Source organism: Squalius cephalus (assembly GCF_949319135.1).
Source record: "Squalius cephalus genome assembly, chromosome: 24".
In the NCBI taxonomy this organism is placed as follows: Eukaryota; Metazoa; Chordata; class Actinopteri; order Cypriniformes; family Leuciscidae; genus Squalius; species Squalius cephalus.
In genome coordinates, this window is record NC_137145.1 from 9,335,237 (window position 1) to 9,358,768 (window position 23,532).

The following is a 23,532-nucleotide window of genomic DNA, read 5'->3' on the forward strand; positions in this document are numbered from 1 at the left end:
CATTTATTTGATCAAAAATACAGTAAAAACTAATATTGTGAAAAATTACTATTTAAAACAACTCTTCTATTTTAATATATTTTAAAATGTAATTTATTCCTGTGATGGCAAAGCTGAATTTTCAGCATCGTTACTCCAGTCTTCAGTGTCACATGATCCTTCAGAAATCATTCTAATATGCTGCTTCCATGCTCAAAAAACATCAATGACAAAAACAGTTGTGGTTTTATAACATTATAAATGTCTTTACTGTCACGTTTGATCAATTCAATGCATATTTGTTGAATAAAATTATTAATTTCTTATTTTTAAGTGTCCTGACCCCAAACTTTGAATGGTGTTGTACCTAGTTATTGATCATTTAATAAGAAACTGAGTTCAGTTTACCCAATGGTAATATTTTACTGGAAATAGCAGGTCATAACATTCTAAAATTTGGTCAATATGTTTAAGCTGTGCAGTGGTTAACCAGGTCACATGGCCTACTAGCTCCTCTGTCTTGTAGTTTGTTCAACCATCTAAACCAGCTGGAGTTGGAACAGCTTGGAATTGTGGAAAACCTGCACCTTCATTGCCTGCATTGAGTAAGTGGGAAATTATGACTAGATAGGGGGGAAAATATGGGTATTTTGTATGGCTAATGTAAAACTGACACAGTAACTAAGTTAAAACTATCAAACAACTATCAATATACTTCTTTGGATGATCATACATGTTCCAGTTTGGCCAAACTGGTGTTCAGATGGGTATTTCAGCCTAAAATGCACACAAACCTCTCTAAAACCATCCACACATCAGCTTCATAGTCTGCAAAGCATCTTAGACTGGTTTAAGCTGTTTTTTCCTGCATGAGAATGACTTATATTTTCCGAAGGTAACAAACACACGTCTGTTACTGACCTGAAGTGACTAATGGAAATATACAACTAAATCACAAAATGTACCCTGATTTACAACTTTGTTTGCTGTTTAAAAAGAGAACTGGGTTAATTAACCCAGCTATTTATCAGAATTACACGTGATAAAACTCGGACTTCCCGTCACAATGTTAAACTTATACTGAGCTATGAGTATGACTCAAGTTCTTTTGATGCCCACAGATTCATAAACCAGCTCCACGCCCACCAAACGAACCAAAGCAAAGGGCGACTCATGAGCTGCACGATCACTCGTTCTGTCCTCAAGAAGTTAAAAAGAAATAGCATGCGTCAAAACACCATTTCGCGGTTTGTTATGGACGTTATCGAGCTCGAGTCTTTTTTAAACAGCCCTCCTCATGGATTCAGTGCCGAGCGTCGCGCGGGCTGCACAGTCGTGAAGTGGGATCAGGAGAACAGCTGCGTGTTCATCGATGAAATCCAGTCTAGCAAAGGAAACATCATTTTCTGTAATTCTCCAGGAAGGTAAATGGATTCAAATAACGTCATATGGCAATATACATGTTTAGATATACGTTAGCTTGCTTTTTTGTAACTCTACATGGCAATTTTAGGGAAATCACGGTACGTACTTTGGGAGAGTACACCGATTTGAGACGAAAACTTACTTCAATGACAACATACATACTGGTGTCTGCATGCATGGTCGAAGAAAAGAGAAACAGAGATGTTCCAGGTATTATTTATTATTGCTATTAATATTTCACACAGTGAAAGTTTTTTTACCTGCTTCTGTAAATTAACTTTGCAATTAAAGGTAGGGTAGGCAATTTCTTAGCGGCTAGGCAATAGCAAGCTAGTTTTGAAAGCATGAGATCCCCACCCTCCATCAGAGCGTCTCCATCAGGGACGTCACTAGGTTTGGAAGACAGGGGGGGCTTAGCCCCCAGGGTATTTGTAACTTGCGTTTATAGAAAATCTTACAGTGAATTTGAGTAAAAAACAACTATGTATATGTTTAGCTGTATTTGTCTCTTCAACCCTGTTACCCTAGTCTCAACCCCGTCACACCTATATATATATTTTTTTTTTTAAGTTTATGAATAAGTAATTTAATGTTTGTTGAACTTAGTCAGAAATGTTCAGAGCAATCATAAGAATACTGATTTTAGTTCAAATTCTGAAGTTAAGCCACTTTGATCAAAAATGATAGGGTTGCTGTCACAAAAAGTGCCCATTTCAGGCTTTATATAAGTGTAAAATAATATGTAAATTTTATGGTGCATGGTACAATTTCTGGTAAGCTACGCTTTTTTATTATTTCAATTCAATTCAATTATTGTAATTTGATTTAATATTGACTCATTTGGATAAATATTAGGTACATAGGCGTTATTTTTTCTCAAGATAAAAACTCACCCAATACTGTAAACATACAGACAGCCCTATCAGCTGGTATTATTTAAGGTTAAAAATAACTCAAATTAAATATAATGCGTTTTTTAAATTATAATAACAACAACTTTATTTAATGATATAAGTAAAAATATAATAAATATGTAATATAGAACACATATTTAGCAAAATACTATCTATAGCTCTTTTTTTCTTGCCAACTACATGCTATAGCCTATATTATGTTCATTAAAGGGCTTTCCTGAGGTAAATGTGACATAATTATTCTCCAGCTATGTTATTGAGCTCTTCACGCTGATAAAAAAACACTGATTGATCGATATTATGTATGAGGAATATACATTTCGGTAAGTTGCAGCCTACTACTGTATCTTTCAACAGTGTTCATGTTTTTTTACTATTAGCTAGTAGAGATGATCGGTTCACGTGCGCTAGGGATCTGTCACGTCACATTTGTTGCCATCTCATAATTACGGTTACAACAGTAACAGTGTGAATGCAGCATAAGCTCTACAACAGGCTGATTACATGTGATGTCTGCGTGAGCAGGTGCATTGTGGTATGGAAATACATATGTTGACAGGCAGGTAGGACATCTTTTCGGACCGAATGCAATGATTGGACGAACATTTTTTGGTCCTGAGACTTCCACAGAAGATATGTACATGTTTTAATATTTAGACCACTTCTATTATGGATTGCTATCAGGATGTGAAGAGAGTTTCAACAAGAATAAAAAAAAAGTGTTTATAAAACAAATTGCCTACCCTGCTTTAACTTAAAAAAAAATGGTTTCCATTTTAATATGTACTAATATGTACTTGAAACAGTGATATTTATGGTCTTAGGCCTAAAAAAAAAATTTGTTTGGTTCCGGTTTCCGACCGACCCTGTCAATTTATGTGCGACCCAAATTTATTTTATGAGACTGGGGAAGAACGGTCTTTCACACATCGTTAATTAAATTACAGTTTCCTTTAAATGCTGTTTTACACTTAAGTAATCCGTTAAAAACCATTAAGTATTGCATCAAAACCCTTTAACTGTCAATTCCTAAAGTGAGCTATAACTTAAGGTTTGGAAATCGTAACATTAAGAGAAACACGGGGGGGGGAGTCAACAATATATCGCGGAACAGAGAGGGCACTGACAACATGCTGACAGACAGGACATAGTTAACATTACCAGCTTACTTTTAATATGAAACAAAGTCTCATTTGGTTATTTCACCTTTCAAATGTGGTCATTTTTTAAAGAAATGTAAACAATAAATACCGTTTTGTGGCTCTTGAATGTGTCGAACAGATCGCTGTAAGTTAGATCATCAGTTAAAACTAACTGATCGTCTCTTGCTTCTAGTTAATTTATAGCATCAAAATCAAATAAACCACATAAATGAACATAACAAAGAATGTTGTTTGACTACAAAAAGATGTCTGTACACTCCGTTTTTCAAGTTCAAATCCTCCATGTTAATCTACTATGAGATCGCCTGTCAAACTCCCGCGTGTGTGTGTGTGTGCGTTTTGCGTGTCTATGGCAACAACAGACTTTAAACGGGAATACAGAATCACTGTCGTAAAAGTTTGATTCGCCCGCGTAAATTAGTAATATCAAATACAGTAGCGTAACTTTAGCCTAGTCCATATCAACATATTATTCTTTCTTTTGCAATGATGGACATGTGTAACGTGATAATTATTTGCCCATGCAACACTAGCATGTCAACCAAAATTGTAAAATTGGGTTTAAAAACATTTGAAACCGTGCTTCAAGAAGTCAAAAAATGCTCTTGTAGATTCGTATCAGCTGCCGGCAAAGTCGACAGAGCTGAGAAATGGACAGACCTAGCAAGCGATGTGGTGTCGACACCAACTCACCAGCTTGGTTCGGTTGTCAGTGGTGTGACGTGTGTGTGTGTAAAACTGCCACTGGAGGAAAAAAATTTTTTTTTTTTTTTTTTTTTTTTTTAAATAAAAAAAATACATTAAAAAAAATCCCTACCGACCCATGACCTCAACTGACAACCAACCGGAACCAAACTTTTTTTTTTTTTAGGCCTTATTGAAATTAACATCACTAAAGTGGTAAAAATTTGTCAATAGGAAATGCAATGTAGCTATATGTCACAATGTTATCAGCAAAGGCATCATTCAACTTTGACATAGTTGCATACTGTATTTTGTAAAGTCAAATGCTTCACCCTTCTTATTATTGTCTATAGCTCTCAGATATTACGTGGTGGCGATCAATGGCAGTCATCCAATGACCAGATGGGAGATGGAGAGAGGTTTAGACCGGACTATTTCATCTGTTGCTGGAGAGAGCTATGCAGTTGATGTGAGTTGTGGTGGAGATTTGTTTTCAATGATTTATGATGTACAGGTTCAGTGTTATATTACTGGCAAGGTAAAAAATAATAATAATAAAACTATTGAAAAGTAAATGCTTTTTTTGTAAAGGTTGATGTTAGTGCTGCACTACAGGGATGGGTCGGTGAGAACTTTCAAATCCTTGTTGATGCAGAAAAGGTGAAACCCACCTGGAAAGACACGCATTTCACCATCAAGTACCGTTCGGATGCCCTTTTTGACATTCCCTACTGGTTTGGCTTCAGCAAACGACAGTTTAAGGTGTGTTTTAATAATTCAGCAGGTCTCGCTGATGGGTGTATAGTATTGAGATTGAGAATGTGACTGGGAATTTGATTTTGCAGATATCTTATCATGGGAGGTGAGGTCAACGCCCAAAATGTTGTGTGAGACTGCAAACATCTACTGAAAACTTCAGTCTGTGGAATTAAAACCCAAAGATGAGGAGACCATGAGAGCTATGGAACTGTAATTCATTAAATCACCTTAAAAGACAAGGTTTAAATTGTTTTGCTCTGGTTAGCAATAATACATAAGATCATAAAGAAATGGAGATCATAGGAATTTAATCTTAATTATAATTCTGTTGAAGCAGTAAGGTCAATTTCATAAATACTCACAAACTCAAGGTAGTTACAGCAATTTTTGAAATGGGTTACATTTGTTACTTCACAGTAAGTACATTCATTGCTTTAAATGGGTCATATTATGAGGCGAGTGATATTATCAACAAGTGGATCTTTGAGCTGGTGTGAGTGAGTGGAGGCGGGGCTAATTTGCATTTTCATAGAACTGCGTATACTAAATGTGGCAAGGGTGTAGAGTTCCATTTAAGCTATTTAAAGGCATGAAGAATTTTTTTTCAAGGAAAAAACTTTTAAATATGTCATTTTAGTGATTAAAGATTAGTTTTAAGGGATAAAATGATCGACTAAAGGGGGACTTTGAGCAAGCTGGATAATTCTGCATATTTTTGATGACACACAGAGCAAAACATCACATTACCCTCCGAGCTTACACATTTCTTGTGCTGTTTCTGGCTGTGTGTAGCAAATACTGCTCTGCATGTACTTCCAGAGAATCGTTAGAAACTTGCAAAGTTTATATTGAACAAGGACCCTTATCATGTCAGTCTGATCTCGACACATTTCAGCTTTTACTATTTTTGTATTCCTGTCATGCAAATGCAGACTTTGCAGAGAGGCTGTTGATTTTGCTGAACTATATTTCACCCCACAGGAAACCTGCAATCCAGTGCATGAGCAGAACTTGGTACGTTTAAAGGCACAGTACCAAAAAACTGAACAATTTAAATCTAAAGTTCATGAAAATGGTCATGAAAAAACAAAAATAAACTAAACTAACCTTGTAAGTTGACTCCAGGGGGACGAAAACATTATATGACCCCTTTAAAACATTTCTTCAAAAACCTTTTACTAGGATGGTACTAATAAAATCAGCCTTGTTTTTTTTTTTTTTTTTTTTTTTGCATCCTCTTGTGTTGATTAAGTGTTTATAATATGTATATAACATTTTGCAATTAAATGCTTTTGTGACTATCAATGTGATCAATACTTTAATCTTTTCTTGTCACATCCTCTGACTGACAAACCCTTAACTGAAATAGTTTATCTACACCAATCGATATACGATAGCCAACATTTGAAGTGGACCAAAACCTTTCATCAAAGTTATACATGAATTTTGAACAATACCCATTCTTGTCTTAGGACAACTTTGATGAACTTTTTTGATACACTTTAAATGTTGACTACTGCATTTTCACTCTGTTTGAGCTCAGGGGAAGTTAAATCTGTCTGGTTTTCAGATTTCTAAAATAGTTCATGGCAAAAGCAGAAGGGTTGACGCTGCTTTGGTTATGGTCTGAATGTATTCTTTGTAGTCATTGCTTCCATAGGTGAGCATCAGGTGATTTATGATTCCCACAATACACATGAGTGACAGGAAAAAGAGAATTCGTTTCCCGAACAGGAAGCCAGGAGTGCTGTCAAGCAAACAAGGAGAATATACGTCAACAAACCTGGTGTGTAAAAATACGGTTGGGTTACACAATTTGGTGAATGGACATGTTTGAATAAAGAAATATCCAGGGTTGAAACTGTTTAGACACATTGATCTTATCAAAGTTCAGCCCATTGGCATTGATTCAATAATGTTTGTACTTAGATTAGCTAATGATGAACATCTAATCGTGTTGGAATGCAGAACAGCCCACATTTGTCTTATGTAGTTTTAAGGTAGTGTCTTAAGAAAAGTTTACTGTATAGTTGTAATCCAAATTATTCAACCCATATTGCAAGTTTATTGGCAAAATTGACAGACGTTCAGCTGTTAACAATGAACAAATAAAAAATGAGTAATTGAAATTTCTCAACAACAAATGTTTCTAGTGATTTCCCCAAATTCAACTGAAAATGCAACTTTGAATGACTTATGCAGTCTCAAAACTATTCAACCCCTTCATGGCAAGCATCTGAACACCCTTTTGCTGTTATGACCTGCTGCAAATGAGATGTATAACCAGACACCAGCTTCTGGGAGTGTTACTGAGGAATCTTAGCCCATTCTTCATGAGCAATGGCCTCCAGTTCAGCAATATTCTTGGGTTTGCGTGCTTCAACCGCCTTCTTCAAATCCCAGCAGAGATTTTCTATGGGGTTCAAGTAAGGTGACTGTGATGGCCACTGTAGAATCTTCCAGGACTTCTTCTGCAACCAAGCCTTGGTGGAATTTGAGGTATATTTGGGATCACTGTCCTGTTGAAACCTCAGTCATTGTTGCCACCAAGTCTTGCTGCAGGTCTTTTGCAGTCACTCAAGGGTTTTTCTGAACCTGCCTTCTCAGAACTCTGGTTGCAGCCGTTAATATCTTCCTTTTTCTGCCCCGTCCAGGTAGTGAAACCACTGTTCCTTTCAGCTGTGTCTCTAGGAACATTTAGTGCCTTCGCTATCTTTTTGTATTGTGTTCCTTGTATGTAAAAGGCGATGATATCTTCTCTTTACTTTTTGGACCATTCTTTTGACTTAGCCATATTTCTAACATGCAGTCAAACGTGACACTTAACAAACCTAGCTAGTTCATATATATCATGTGTTCTAGCTCAGGCACACCTGGTGAAACTAATGAAGCCCTTGATTAGTTTCATCAGGTGTGCTTGAGACAACACCTGTTTTGCAGATTTGTGCTGTTGTGAGGGATTCTATTCAGGGGGTTGAATAATTTTGAGACAGCAGAAGTCATTAAAAGTTGAATTTTCAGTTGAATTTGGGGAAACTACTGGAAACATTTGTTGTGTCGAGCTATTTCAATTACTTTTGTTTGATTTGTTCATTACAAACAGCTGAAAGTCGGTACATTTTGGCAATAAACCTGATTTGCAATGTGGGTTGAATAATTTAATTTACAACTATAAAAGTTTACAATGTTTCAGTTGACTAATGCAACTTTAGCACAAGGGGGAAAAAAACATGTCCAAAAGGGATTTAATTGTACCTCTGGCAAGTCTGCCCCATGTAGCCAACAAAATACTTCTGCCGGACCACAAGGTAGAGAATGCCAGCAAAGGCAGCTGGAGCTGTAACAAAAATAGTTTATTGTTATAAAATGACTTCAAAAACGTTCTTATTATAGTTACATGGGCTACCCAGCTAACAGTGAACATTCTCAGAACTTTGAATAATGTTCTGGAAAAGTTTCTTTCAGTAACGTTAACAGAACTTTCTTTCAAAGGTATCTGGTATTTAATAATACTTTACATTCATTTTACATACATTCTAAAACCTGAACGTTATAAACATTCATAGAACTTTCCAAAATAACGTTTTTATAACTTAATAGGAACATTAGTAAAACATTCTGTTAGCTGGCTTATTCCCAAGAAATTAATGTACAGTTACTGTACAGGTAATTTCTCTGACTCATAGAATTTTTATTGGGGCTGACTCGCATTATGTATGCGTCGGTTGGTTAGCAACTAATTTGTTTTTTATTATGATGACAAATATTTGCATATGGGTCATAGCATGAATTATTAGCAGAGAAATGCAAACCATTTCTGCCACATTACAAAAGGGGTAGTTTCTGTTATCCTTCCACTAGATAGTGAACATTGATGATAAAATAACAAAAGCACTTTTAATTCTATAATTAAGTGTTCATTTAGTCACAATATGCTAAAGAAATGTTACATCTTTTATTGATGAAAGTGTTGGTATGAATTAAATCATGTACCTTGGCTGAGGCAGATACCAGCGGACCACAGTACTGCCAGAAATGTGGGGTATGTATCCATGCAGTTTCGACTTAAATTGTGAAGAAAAAAAACAATAAGTACATAAAGCATTATGAAGCAGTTCATTAAATTATAATAGCAAGCATAACTTTTTATACAGTCTCAAAAAATAATGCCGCATAAGTCACATGCAGCTGGTATTCCATTTGACCAAACACTGATGTACAAATGTGCAATCAGTTCTTACATCAATGTAGCTTTGAGAAATATTGTGAAAAAGTTGTTACTTCCTCTCTTGTGGTGGTTAATGACACTTTTATGATTGCATCTACATTGATGCAAAAAAACAAACCAGAACCCAACAGTCTAGATATGCAACTGATAATAAGTGCTTTCAGTTTGGTATATTCTGCATATGTGAAATGTGCAGAAAATGAAAAATATGTAGGAATAGCGTAATACATAATAGGGCCAGATACCTTTTTCTGCCTTTTTTCCCTTATGTCCACATTAGCCCAATTTACTTTCATGCAAGAAATGTTTTGAGAAATAAACGTACATTTATAGGCTCTCAATTACAGACCACTGCAACCCTCTTGCAACATTAAGATTATGTAAATAAAGCAGGAAGTGAGTTTCACCAACAACAGGAAAATGTGGAGCGGTTATGCAAAAGAAGTCACACCATCACTATTTCATAAATGGATTCTTCATCTGTGTGTGTGTATATATATATAACACTCTTTTTGGTGTGCTTATAGTCATTGATCATCTTAAATTATTTCAGTCAAATTCCTTAGTGGATGAACAGAGTGAAGAAACTTAAATCAATACTCACTTTGCACAGGACAAGCGCTCAAAAGCTGTAGAATGTTGTTTAGAATTCATCCCTGTGCACTCTTTTTCAACCTTTAGGGCGAAGAACACTAAAGGAGAAGTCAATATATTAGAGATTAGCTATTATGGGTATTTTAATGAATTTGCATGTTTACGTATAGGCTACATTGTGGACTGATTCCTTCTAGATGTATAAACGCAGGACAATGTTTTCAAAGATGATTTGCATACACATTCTACATAAACATCATTCAACTATAGGCTACAACTAAAAAGAGTCAAATCTAAATGTCTTACCATTCTGAACAACGCTGAGAAGAGTGACCAGCACTAACAAGATAATGTTGTCCATCACTTCAGCATCCATGTTCTCCGAGTACAAACTGGAACAGGTCTGTTTCAGCACTGTTGGTCTGCTCTCTGATAATTTTAGTATCACAGATAACACCACCACTAAACTGATGCGTTTCCTGGTGGGAGGGCCACTAGAACTTCTAGAACTCACTTCTGCTTCACGATGGTGCACTTTTGAAACAAAATATCTCAGTGTGAAAAATCCTTTCCTGGTACAGCTGCATTTCGTTTCACAGCTCATCCTATCATCTATTTTAGGACAAAATGCAGTTTAACCAACACACTGAATTTAAAGTGGAAACTGACAGTTTGTTGATCTTACTGTAAGAGGCTGCCTTGGTCTAAATTGGTTTGGTCTTAGCTCACACTCTAAATCCCTGAAACTTGGTTCTGGATGTCACCAAACACAGCATAGGGTGTCTCCTCATCAGCTTATTAGCAGTGAGGCGCCATGTCCTGACATGGTTGTGCCAAAATCAGAGGACCTTCTTGACCAGGGGCCTGTTTCAATAAGGAGGTTCAACCAACTCTGAGTTAAAACTTGAACTCTGAGTTGACTTACCCTGAGATGGGAAACTCTGAGTTTTCGGTTACAGAACAGCTGAAATGAGTTAGTTCAATCAACTCTGAGTTGACTGACTTTGAGTTAAGCTCGTGCACCACAACCATAAAAAGCCATTATCAATGGAGCGCAGATATTATGAGTCACCATGGCAACAGCGCCAGACAAAAAGAGGTCTGCATATTTCTCACCAGCAGAACTGGATGTGCTTCTGCAAGCATATGGAGAGTATGAACTTTTTTTTTTTCTTTTTTTTTTGTAAATATCGGCTGCAGCAGCGAAGGACAGAGAGTTAGCTATAGGGAGAAAATAGTTGCTCGAGTCAATGCGTAAGTTTACATTTTTAATTACTGTTATACAGTGTAGGGTGTAATTAATTACCAAGTAATCTAAATACTGATTTAATTGCATTAGACTATAGAACAATTCTGTATATTTAACATACATTTTTAAAAGGTATATTTTTAATGTAACCTTCTCCCTCTACACACTTTGGTCAAGAATAGTTCATGCAATTGTAAATTAATTTGAAAGCATTAAAGCATTCTTGTCTCTCCTTGTATTGTTCAAGTGGTTGAGGTTGATATGGGATTTAGTAATTAGTAGACCAATACTTTCTAAAGATAGTCATTATTACATTAATCTTATAACACTGTTGAAGATGCCATTTGTAGTTAGTAATTAATAACTATTTTAGAGTAACTTACCCAACTGTTACCCAAATATCAGAGGTGAAACTGGAAGAACAGTCAACCTAATTTTAATTTTCATGTAGGTGCAATCCTGCAGGTATTAAAAGAACATGGCAGCAGCTGAAAATTAAATATAAAAACATAATTCAATCAGGTAAGGCTTGAGCATATCATGGGTGTAGGCTACCTGACTTTACAAGCATTTGACATATTAAATAACTAAATAGCATCCAGTGTCTAGCAGTGCAGCAGCATTTTTGGCTGAGGGAATTCCTGGAGGGACTTCAGAGCCAGTCACTCCCGAAGATCCAAGGGCCTTCATAAAATGTAAGAGGTTTACATATGTGTTATTTTTTATATAGGCTATTTTTAATATTTCCATTTGTTTTACTTTGGGTTGGGGTTTTTTGTTGGTCCCAACAGATTCTGATGGTAATATCTGTCTTTTGGAGCCTCCTGTCCCAACAAAACCCCAGGCAGTTGTAAGTAGCCTACTCAATACACCAGAAATGATGACAAATAGTGTTATAAATTGTACTCAACCAAATGCTCATCTTCACAGGACGATGGGGATAAAGAGTTTCTGCTGCCACAGAGAGGCCTACAGAGGTAATGTTAATATTATGTGTCTACACATCAAACAATCTACACATTCAGATTTTTTCACATTCTTATGTGGAGTAGCCTATAGAATCTAAGTTTAAATCTAAGTATAAACGGGTATTTTTATCTCTCCCCCTGCCCCCAGAGTGTGGAAGAACAGCAGGAGGATGGTCCATCAACTTCTGTTCCACAGATGAACACAGTTCAGTGACTTTCAGTAAATGACAGTTTAATTCTGTAGGTACCATGGTAACTGACTCATAAGTTACCTCTCTTTCAGAAACGGGCTTGACTTACTCTGCTTTCTCAGGTTTGACATACCTCCCATTCTGAAACAGAAAACCCAGAGTTTCCCTCATTTCAGGGTTAACATACGTTTTCACTTAACCTTTCTGAAACAGGCCCCAGGAGTCCAGGACTGATGACCAACTGGTATTGTCACTTATATTTAAACAATAAATGTAAGTAGTCAACTTCATGCAGTTCACCAGGCCTGGTGAATTCAGTGTACAGATGCACAATACAACACCATTGTATTCAATTTGTCAATACAAGATCTTAACCAAAAATTGATACACCTCTAGATGGAAACATCACAACATTAATTTCCTTCAAGAGGTGCATACATTTTTGGTGGACCTATTTTCGTTTCATTTTTGGGACATAGTCTGGTTTTCACTAAAAACACTGAGACCATTTCAATATTGCATTATCAATCATGATTATTTTAATATTGATTTGAATATTGTTAAAAGGCAGTTAATGAGGAAATGGATGACTTATTGGTCCAACTGTGTTGTGCACGATTTAGATTTTGCAGAAAATACTTAAACAAAACACACTCCTGCACCAGACAAGGCGGATTTCAGTGAAAACATGAACATTTCTTATTTGTAGAATTACCGTATTCCTGTTTTTATTGGTAAATGGAAATGTGTAATATTATAATTGCTATATTTTTTTATTGGCTAGAAATTGGTTTCATGTATTCGTCATTGTGGAAGTAAAATTTCCCCCTTCAAAAAATAAACATGTCCAGGGACAAGCATTAATGTTGAGCCCTGACACATAAATTCATGTATTAACACTAGAAAAGCCTAGCCTGACTACGTCAGATTTCGTACTTCCGCTCAATTTCAAAGCGAAGTAGCAGAGTTTGGTATTACCAGGCTAAGAAAAGCCATGATCAAATTAAAACCAATTGTGGGATTTCAATATAGAATCATTGTGAGGCGCTTTTAACTCAAAAGCAAAATTAAATGTCATTAACCACACTGTATTCAGTTTTTGAGAACATTTAATGTGAACTGCTTAAATATTGTGATAACCATAAAAAAGGACAACTAAAAAACATTTATAAACGGACATCTGTACAATGCTGTACAGACCTTAATTACCTTGTTCATAATTTGATCTTCAAACATGGCATACACTGCGCCATTTAAATGTTCTTTAATCTTCAAGTAGATCAGGCAAAATATGAACTGATTTCAATTAACTGATGCACCACACGCTTTCCTAAAAAAAACAAAAAAACAACATTTCTTTCCAAATAGAAAACTACAAAGAACAGTTCTTAGAAACAACTTGAGACACCAGACCAATGTCATGTTTTTTAAAGTCTAAAAGTCTTTTCTTAATCAGAAAAATATATCTAAGCCATTAAAATCAGTGCTCTCAATGGCAGTCTGGCCCATTCCTGACTGTATATATTCATCAAATATGGAGTCATTAGTAGAAGAAGAATAGTTTAAAGTTGCTTCTGGAACCACAGTTGCTACTAAAGAATTTTGCTGTGCGCTTCCATTTGTTGTCTCGCCATTCTGGCCATTGTTCAACATCTCCAGGAGACCCGTGCTGTCAGGTGAGAGGTTACTGGCGGTCGTCGCAGGTGACAAAAGCTCAGCAAAGAATTGGTCATATGCCGGGCTGTCGTAAGCCGAAGTGCTAGAGGTGACGGAGTAGGGCGACGAGAGGGCCGTGCTGTCCGGTCTGGGTGCAGCTTCTCCTCCACTTCCCAGAATCTGGTTTAGCTTGGCCAGTTTCTTTTTCTTGGCCTTGAGCTTTTTCATCAACTTTAGCCTGAGGGCTTCTGTAGTGTTAATGGGCTGCTGGTCTGCTGAAAAGCTTGGAGTTTTCTTAACAGGTGGACACATACCATCAGGAAGAGTGACTGGTTTGTGTTGAGGCGGTACAGCAGGATTCGCACCATTTGAATTTGCCAATTTCTTGGTTATGAAGCCACCAAACATGTCGGCCGGCTTTGCTGGTAGAGCTTCATTGTCGCATTTGAGACTGAGTTTTGGTTTTGGAGCAGGAGGAGGAAGTCTCACTGGTGTAGAATGGAAGGATGGATGCCGTTGAAGTAATGAGGACAAAAATGGTGAAGGTGCATGTACTTTTGTAGCCTCTGATGATTTCACCGCAACTGGATCAGCCACAGAAAGTAGTTCCTTCAAACCAGAAGGTTTTGAAGGTTGACAACTGGACAAACTAGATGCTACTGGAAGACTAGGGAGAGTGACCGGCACGACGGCGGGGCTCTGGGGAATCTGAAGATCCTCAGTGACTCCGTTCACATCAACTAGAGTGAGGGTCACAATGTCTGTGTGTGACAGACCCTCAAATGTGTCCAGTAATGTGCTGCTGCCAATGGATGCATCCAGACTGCTGACAGCAGTGGAGTCTCCCACAGTGAGCGCGCTGATGACACACGTGTCATTGGCCACAGAGTCTGACAGTTTGTCCGAGAGTTTATCATCGACATTTGTGACCGCCGAGGGAGCTGTCGGTGAGCAAACCTCTGAAGCTTCATCTTTAGTGGAGTCTGCCTCCCAGAAAACAATGTGCATTTCACTGGCAGGAAATGGAAACCTCTTGTGGATGTTGCAGTGAGGGTGTTTCAAATCATCGAGTTCCACCCACAAGCCTTTAAGACAGAACACAGACATGTAAATTAACTAGGATTATATCCTGTCAATCAAAAGGGGGTGGAAAAACATGTCAAACTGCAGCTGTGTGTGAAGAAAATCTCTCTTGTATTGAATTTAGGGCAAGTTAACATGATAACGCATTAACAGTTAAAATTTGAGGACACTTAATAATAATATTCAACAATTTTATTGATGTGACTGTACTGACGCTGTTGTATGAGAACTGAACTCAGCCGGACAATATCATCATTTTATGAAGAACTGCTTTTTAGATGAAGTGAACTTACTTAATAATTGATGATCTTTACAACGGAACTGACTTCAGCTGAACAACAGCCGAAATGCATAATTTTCCTGTTATGACTGTAAAGCTGCTTTAAAACAATCTGTATTGTATAAAGCGCTATAAAAATAAAGGTGACTTGACAAAAGCAGGCTCTATTTGACCCTATGAATCACTCAGTTCAAGCGGCAGCGCAGAGCGCAAGTCGTCTCTTCCACTTAACGCAAGTGACAGCAACATGCATGAACATCAGAAGGCTATGATGAAAGATACAGTACAATTTACCGAAATGTCTCATGTAATCACTCAATAAGTGTTTCAGCCACAGAAAGATATCAATAAAACAGCTTGTGAACAATGTCACTTAACCTTGCATTTAGCTCAGGAAAGTTATCCAATGTTCACAGTTCGTTGGTTAGCAATAAAATACAATAGAGAGGAGCTTATCTACTGTTAAAATGCAATTTATTCCTGTGATGGCAAAGCTCAATTTTCAGCATCATTACTCCAGTCTTCAGTGTTACATGATCATTCATCAGAAATCATTCTAATAGGCTGATTTGCTGCTCGAGACATTATCATCATCAATGTTGAAATTAGTTGTGCTGTTTAATATTTTTATGGTAAGTGTAATATTTTTTTTTCAGGATTCTTTGATGAATAGAAAGTTCAAAAGAACAGCATTTAATTGAAATATGAATACCTTGTAACAACTTTTGGCTCCAAACTTTTGAATGGTAGTATAAGTAGATCTAATAATGAACTCACAGAATGAAACTGGAGACTCACCATTGCTCTGATCATGGATCCAAGTGACGAAGTGCTGAAGATGCTTTTTGTACTGGATAACAGTGCTGACATTGTAGTGCACGTCCTGGAACTCAAACGAGTATTTAGAGAGGTCTTTCCTGGGCAAGCCCTCCACGAAGTGCAGTGCAAACACAGGGGACAACCTGCAAAAAATTAACAGAAAGACAATTATCAATCAACCACAACGACCTACAGAGTTTCAAATATTCAATTGTGATGAAGTAAGGTGATAAGGAAGAAAGAAATAAGGAAATTTATAGTTATTCCAACTCTTACCGTTCAAGCACCATTTTCCTCCTCTGGTTTTTACGGTTGCAGTTACTGCACTGAGTGCGGTGGATGGCTTTTAGTGGGTGCCAATCATTCAGAATCTGAGTTAATGTTGTAAGAGTCTTCTCAACACTGCAAGACAAAAGGAGGGTTGTGTTACGTGTGTGTGCGCGCTTGACACCAAAACAATTATCTACTCAATCAAAAACTGTTTAATCACCAAATACAAATTATTTTAACTTAAATGGGTAAATCCTTACCTGTCGCTTACAGCATAACTACAAAAAGTGCACTTAAATTCCCAACGGACAGTATGCTGGAAAAGATCCTGAGCCCACTTGTCTGACCGTAGAAGGAGAGGGAGCGCAAACACAGGTGTTTCCTGCTGACCTGCATGACAGACAGAAAGATTATCACTCAATACAAATGCCAAGCAACACACTGAAATAAAATTATTTTATGAGCAGATGTTTTTACCAATTTCACACTTCAGTTTAGGCTGGAGGAGTTTGAAGAGTGACTGACGGTACGCAGACAGCTGCCGCTCTGCCTCATGCAGGACATCAGCAGGGACTCTAGTTACCTTATCTGCCAAGAGAAAAACAGGTAAGCTCTTAAAAATCTCAAAATTAATAAAAACCTTTCAATTTAATTAAAAATGATAGTTTATTGATATATGGGAACATAAATCATTTTAATTTGTAAACAACTTTTAAATGTCATTTTATATCAATATAAATGTATTAAAGTGCAACTATTATGCTTTTTCTATATTACATTTCATGGAGTATGTAATATAGCTGTTTGGTAATGTAAATATTTTTAAAGATCAAAGTGCACGACAAATAAAGTTTTTGTCTCCTAAAAGAAAGAATTGATTCTGAACTGCCGAAACGAGTCATCAGTAATTCCAGTCTCACTTCCTGTTACATATCTACGTAACAATGTAAAAAATTAGCATAATGCCAGCCTATGGTCTAGCCGCATTTCCACTATCGGGCCAAAAGCGGGCATGCTAGTGCATGCCAGGGCCAGTCGCGTTTCCACTGGCACTTCTGGGGCTTGATCGGGCCTCGTCTGAGCTTCCTCGGGGCCAACGCCCAGGTTTTTTTTGGCCCACCAAATACCTTGGTCTAAAGCGGGCCAGCTTGGGCTTGAGGAGTGGTCATGAACAGAGGCGGAGTTTATCTGAGTCAGGAGACGGCAGCGCCGGATAATTTCATATACCAGCTATCATCAGCTTTAAAGACTTTTAAAATCATTCACTTTCAGACAGCTGCAAGTGTTTAAAATAACTTCTGTTTGTGATCCGATGTGGATTCTGGTCACTGTATAAGGCAGAAATAATTATATGCGATGCAAAAGACTATGCACACTAACCATTAAAGTAAATACGACAGCTTGAAGAAATCAGACAAATCACATAGGCTATCACAATCGTGTATTTATTTTATCTGTCAGTACGTCTCATCTCTTTATACCGGACTCTCTAATATCCATATTTGGCTCTGCATACGTCATAAAATAAAGCAACTCCGGTTTTTCGGGAGCTTCCCGTGTTTCTCTGACTGAAAATATAACTGAATTGGGATTGCTAAAGCTCCTCAGGCCTTATTTTTGTTGGAAAACTTTTCTTTCTCAATGTGATATAAACATACTGAATAAGTCTGTCCTCTTTCCTTTGTGAGATAACGGTAAATAACACTTCATTTTTGTGACTAATGTGCAATCTTGACAATTTTTTTTTTTTTTTATGGTCAACATATCACTTATTAGTATAAAACTGTGGTAAAACAATAATATCTATAACAAAAATCATGTGTTGATATACATGAATACATATAAGGAATTTTAATTTGTAATATAACTATATATTAAACTCACATAACCTTATACAAATACATATATGTGGTAACACAAGAAGGTCCCTTTAGTTAATTTTTTCTTCCTTTTACCTTCACACTGTTGCTCCTTGGCTCTTAGATATGCACATGTCTTATCATATGTAGAGCAAAGGTTCCAGACGGCGGAGTTGCTGCAAAACTCTGATGTCAACTTGTCTATGAGCTTTACATTCTGACATGGAGTCTCTCTGATGGTCTTGCAATTCACAAGCATCACCAACAACGAATCCAACCAACACAGGTTGTCCTTATTCTTCCAGAAGATATGAGGTTGCGCAGGAACCAGTTCTGATGATTCCATATCTACATCCATTCCGAAGATCTCCTCGACCTCATCTTGAGTACTAGATACACAAACATCCTTTTTGTCAAACAGATCTAAATCTTCATGGGTAGTAGCAGGTAGATCTTTAGGATGTTGTTCCTCAGTGCCCTTAATAGAGACAGGCTTTCCAAGTATTGATTGTTCACCAACATCCTTTGGAACGGTGTCGTCAATGACATCAGCATCACATGGCTCAGGCTCAGCAGACAAAATGTCCAGTTTCTCCTCTCTCGATCGCTTTAAAGGGGAGGATGCATCATCGACATCGGACAGGGAAGAGATGTTCCTCTTGCATCCATCTTTAGACAAACCAGCACGCACATCTTCCAGAGATCTACTAACCAATGGGTAAAGGCACTGCAAAGCGACAGAAAAACACACCACAGATGTAAATGACCATTTTACTGGCCCATCAGTCTTCTTTAAAATGAGTCACAAGCATCAAATATACAACAAATATCATATTACCAAAAACAATAAACAGTTGGTCAATATCACAAAACTTGTCAAGAACATGTTCAGCACCTCATACCAAAAGCAAAAGGACAACAATTATATTTTGCAGTAAGTAATTTAAGGCTAATTTTAGAACAATATTTTTTTTTTGCCACGTAAAATTTAATTAACATAATGTTGACATTTTCATGACAAATTAGGCACATTTTCCCTCTCACTGTAAAGCAATATTTTACTGTAATGTGCACATGCATTTTACTTCCGATTTTTTGAGTCACAAGATTTTCAGGGGTGATTGTCATCACTTACCTCTATTATTTTTAAAAATCAAATCAGCAGCATAAATCAAACGAGGTACAACCAACACTACCTTACTGTGAAAATATCATTTAAATGTTTTATTTTTCCCAATGTCTTTTGGAACGATAAAATAAAGCGGCGACAAATGGTGTTTCACACTGATCGCGAAACGATTGATTGCTTTAGTCTAACTCATGCCTGCACAATTGGTGGCGCTGACCGGAACCCATTATTCAGCTGACCGTCTTTGACCACTGAGAAGAAGAATCACTGAAATGTTGGTGCATAGCATCAATCAACCATGGGTAAATTTCAAACAGCGTTTTTTGCACCCTTGAAGGGCGCTTCGGGAAGGGGACACCATTTGTAGGAGCGTTCCAAACGAAAGCGAACAACTGAATCCCTTCACGAAGGGCCCTTCCACAGGTTTAATAATTTATGGCCATGTTCTGCCCTTCGGAGTGAGTAGGGCATAGGGATGCTCACTTCTGATTGGAATTTGCCCCATTCAATCACTAAGACATCTGTGGGGGAACCTTCAAGACACTTGTAAAATGTATTTCAACTCCACTGCTGATTGGCAGTATGAACATGCCAATTCTCTTTCTTCCGGAATACTTTTCAAAACGGCTTTCTGTGCTATAGCACCACCAATCTCATCCTTTTGTGCAAAAGCATTGGCTCCGGGCATATGATCTAAAGCTCAACTTTAATTGGACAGCCCATTTCATTGGACAACGGGGAAAAAAATACACTGGTCGGTAAGAAAAAAACAATCCTGCTGTCTCGCATCGATTATTTGCGCCCGGTATGAATAGCTCCATAGAGATATAGTTTCGATTCATCGTGTTGCACAGTCACGTCCCTTAATCGCGCTCAGTGTGAAATAGTCACAATGTTTCACAATGCAAAATTATGAATTATTATTTATTCAATAAAACAATCATTTAGTCCTTTTGATTTTAGGGTAAAATGACCCAGATATATTCTTGACAGGTTTTTGTGAGATTCACACGATTATCTATTAAATGTCAGTTCCTGATAAGCAACAGGGAAAAAAAACATTTGCAATGTTGTAGAAACTCAAGTGTTAATGGATAACCGGCCTCACCACTGGATTTGTACAGAGCATAACAGTCTCCTCCAAGTTGAGAGCAAAAAAGCGGAGGGCATTTGTCTGACCTTTTACCAAGCACCAAGGACAGTTCCCAGGTGAGGCATTTCTGTCTTCACACTGTAAAACCCAAAAACAACAGATGAGAAATCACAGAAAGCTTTAAAACAATCAACAACACTCCTTACAGAAAATAGAATAATACAAAGACATTAGTGTACAGTGCAGAAATAAAGTGCTTCTATGACTATTCTTTCGCCTTTTACATCACAGATTTCAGTGTTTGTTTCTCGTTTGTGGTGGGCATCAAATCAATACAATTGTCCATACACTATAGAAATAATTTTGAAGGTGACAGGGGAGCTTTGCACGAGTGACAGAGGGAGAGAACAACTGAGCATAACTGACTTTTCCCAAATACCCCACCACTGCTGGGGTCGGAGCCCCTATACCAGTGCCTTTGCTGTTCATTTTCACGCCACTGAAGTTTCCATTCTTTGATGAGTCCTGCTGCCATAAACTTGACATAACCTTGTCACCTGGCTCACCGCCTGAATACACTGCAGTGAGAAAGAATATTTCATTTCTGAGACATCAACTGACCCATTCCAGGCTGATACACAAAGCAAACATTTCAAACTACATCCACATTTACTGAAGGAAATACAAGTGCATGCCAGTCAATAAGAACAGCATTTAAAGTCAAGATAGAAAAGAAAAGACTAGCAACTATTCATTTGCTATCGTCTTTCCTTCCATATTGTGATATCTGTATATCTGATTGGCTTCTCAAACAAGAAAAAATTAAGGCAGGACTTGATTTTGTGCACTGAAAGTTGATTGACATTGTGGTTTGCTACTGCTTCAATCTCATGTGAGTGACAGATTGCCACAGCCTCGTTTTGTTGCAAAAGGGAGGGCAAGTTATTTTGATTAACTATTTAGGCTCGCTAACTTTCAAAAAAAATACTGAATTTGAATGAATGAATAACAAAAACTGCAATATTCCATAAGAAAAAAACAAGAATTGTCCGTTATGATTTCAGGGTGACTTGGTTTCAGGGCTACTTTACAATCAGCGCGCGACTTGTTTTCAGGCCAATCACAATTCAATATGCAAATATATGTTAAGACGACGACCGTTCCAATTCAGAATGCATTATAAATAAATAATTTCTTCAGGTTTTGAATGCTGAACGTTCCATCAGCAAGTTTATTTAAAAATGTATCTAAAATTTCTGAAATTGATCAAAACAATTTAAACACACCACCCAAGATTGAAATAATCTGCTAAATAAACTGTTTGTGCTGAATCAGTGGCGGAAGTGTAATACTTAATATTACGGGTTTAAAACATAACGTTACCCTAACCAGAATGCTGAAGGAATAGCATGTTCTGCCTTGCAAATACTGACAGCCAAATCAATTGGTTTTCAATCGGTCTTGTGACGTCAGTACTGTTTTCTTACTGACATTTGAGTTTGTGAACAAGCGTAGCTGTAATGTGAATACACAAGACTCTTCCGATAACTGCCTTATTAAATACATATACAGAGTCTTTAGATATTTAATGATGTTCCTTTGCTGGCTAATATCAGGCGCTAACAACCACGGCAACAGTGAGCTGAGATGACAAGCAGATCGCCTAAATCTAAAAAGATTGCATTCACAACAGATTTCCGGGGCGCAAAAATCTGGACCAACACATACCTCAAAACCGGATCGAATGTTGAAAATTTCCACACAGAACTTCATACACGCATTTGGTAGTTCCAGCACGCCGGTAGGAGACATTTCAACGTGCATGCTCTCAGTCGTACGCTTAACGTACTACTTCCGGTTTTGTAGGAAGAAGTAATAAAGTTTTTACAAAGCTTCTTTTACAGCACAAGAGCGCCATCATCTGGATAGTGTGTATCGAACGATTGAATATACTGTCGAAATTAAATTTGGCAGCAGCAGGGATTGAATAAACAACAACAACATCAAAACACTCAAGCCTAGACTATAATTTACAGTAGAAACACGCAAATAGACAGGCAGAAACGTGTTAAATGAGATATAAATGTTGATTGTGTTTATAAATATAGTGTAGGCTAAATAAAGCGACACACTTTAAAGTTAATTTGAGCATTTAATATATAGTTACCCACAGTTTTTCTCTCAAACTTTGTTTGTATTTGCACCGTGCGAGTGTAATTAAACGAATGGAGAGAGCAAATAGCCTACATAATATGTTAATAAATAAACATAGGCCTACATAAGAACAATTTTAAAAGCAGCTGTTTTAGGGTTCAGTTTTCATATTTGGGTAACACTTTACAATAAGGTTTCATTTCTTAACATTAGTTAATAACATTAACTAATAATGAGCAATATTTGTTATATAAGCCTATTTATTAATCTTTGTTAATGCTAGTTAATAAAAATACAGCTGTTCATTGTTTGTTCATGTTAGTTCAGTGCATTAACTAATAAATAGCCTACAACTTTTGATTTTAATAAGGTGTTAGTCAATGTTGAAATTAACATTAACAAATAATAGCCTAATAAATACTGTAGGCTATTGTACATTCTTAGTTTATGTTAACTTATTAATTATGCTATACTAATGGAACCTTACTGTAAAGTGTTACCCATATTTGAAACTAAAGACTTTCAAAACAAAATAAGATTACATCGATATCATGATCATTTGTTGTCGTGTTCACTTTAAAGTCTATTCAAAACGAGACAGAATAAGGGCAATGGAAAAATAATAAACAGAGGTTTTACAGAATGCACATTTATCATAAATAACGTCTATATGCTGGTGCCTCATTTTCTGGATATGAATTGCTTGGTAAATTAACTTTTTTTTTTTTTAATATTTGTATGCCAATATTTGTATTAGCTTTTAGTCTTTTTTATTTTATTTTTATTAGTCGTTAGATTTCTGTCTATCTGGACGCAAGCGGTTTATAAACGTTTCTGCCCTAATTAAAACTTTTTTCTTTCTTAAACCTTGTTCTTTTAAATGTGATATTTCAACAAAAGTATGCATGCCACATAATTCATGCAAGCAATTTTTAAAAATATTTTATATATAGGCCTATACATCAGCATATGTCAAAAATAAACATCTTTGTATAATGCATTTCTTATCGATAATACCTTTTCAATAGGTGTCAC

The 23,532-nt window shown here is 36.8% G+C and overlaps 3 protein-coding genes across 3 annotated transcripts; 1 reads left to right on the plus strand and 2 right to left on the minus strand.

Annotated features, from left to right (window-relative positions):
* Nucleotides 1-615: 615 nt before the first annotated feature.
* medag (mesenteric estrogen dependent adipogenesis) lies at nucleotides 616-5,965 on the plus strand. The gene is made up of 7 exons (XM_079862318.1): nucleotides 616-874; nucleotides 1,101-1,403; nucleotides 1,493-1,614; nucleotides 4,519-4,634; nucleotides 4,757-4,927; nucleotides 5,011-5,164; nucleotides 5,906-5,965. Exons 1-6 carry the CDS (start codon nucleotides 849-851, stop codon nucleotides 5,029-5,031), a joined length of 759 nt encoding a protein of 252 aa, XP_079718444.1. The 5' UTR covers nucleotides 616-848; the 3' UTR covers nucleotides 5,032-5,164; nucleotides 5,906-5,965.
* alox5ap (arachidonate 5-lipoxygenase-activating protein) lies at nucleotides 5,496-10,275 on the minus strand. Its single transcript, XM_079862319.1, has 5 exons — nucleotides 10,053-10,275; nucleotides 9,757-9,844; nucleotides 8,918-8,988; nucleotides 8,180-8,261; nucleotides 5,496-6,671 (listed from the first exon to the last, which is right to left on the minus strand). Exons 1-5 carry the CDS (start codon nucleotides 10,120-10,122, stop codon nucleotides 6,509-6,511), a joined length of 474 nt encoding a protein of 157 aa, XP_079718445.1. The 5' UTR covers nucleotides 10,123-10,275; the 3' UTR covers nucleotides 5,496-6,508.
* A 2,970-nt stretch (nucleotides 10,276-13,245) lies between these two features.
* uspl1 (ubiquitin specific peptidase like 1) lies at nucleotides 13,246-22,195 on the minus strand. The gene is made up of 8 exons (XM_079862320.1): nucleotides 22,072-22,195; nucleotides 20,359-20,481; nucleotides 18,218-18,848; nucleotides 16,740-16,850; nucleotides 16,523-16,652; nucleotides 16,269-16,394; nucleotides 15,972-16,135; nucleotides 13,246-14,895 (listed from the first exon to the last, which is right to left on the minus strand). Exons 1-8 carry the CDS (start codon nucleotides 22,165-22,167, stop codon nucleotides 13,607-13,609), a joined length of 2,670 nt encoding a protein of 889 aa, XP_079718446.1. The 5' UTR covers nucleotides 22,168-22,195; the 3' UTR covers nucleotides 13,246-13,606.
* Nucleotides 22,196-23,532: the final 1,337 nt, after the last annotated feature.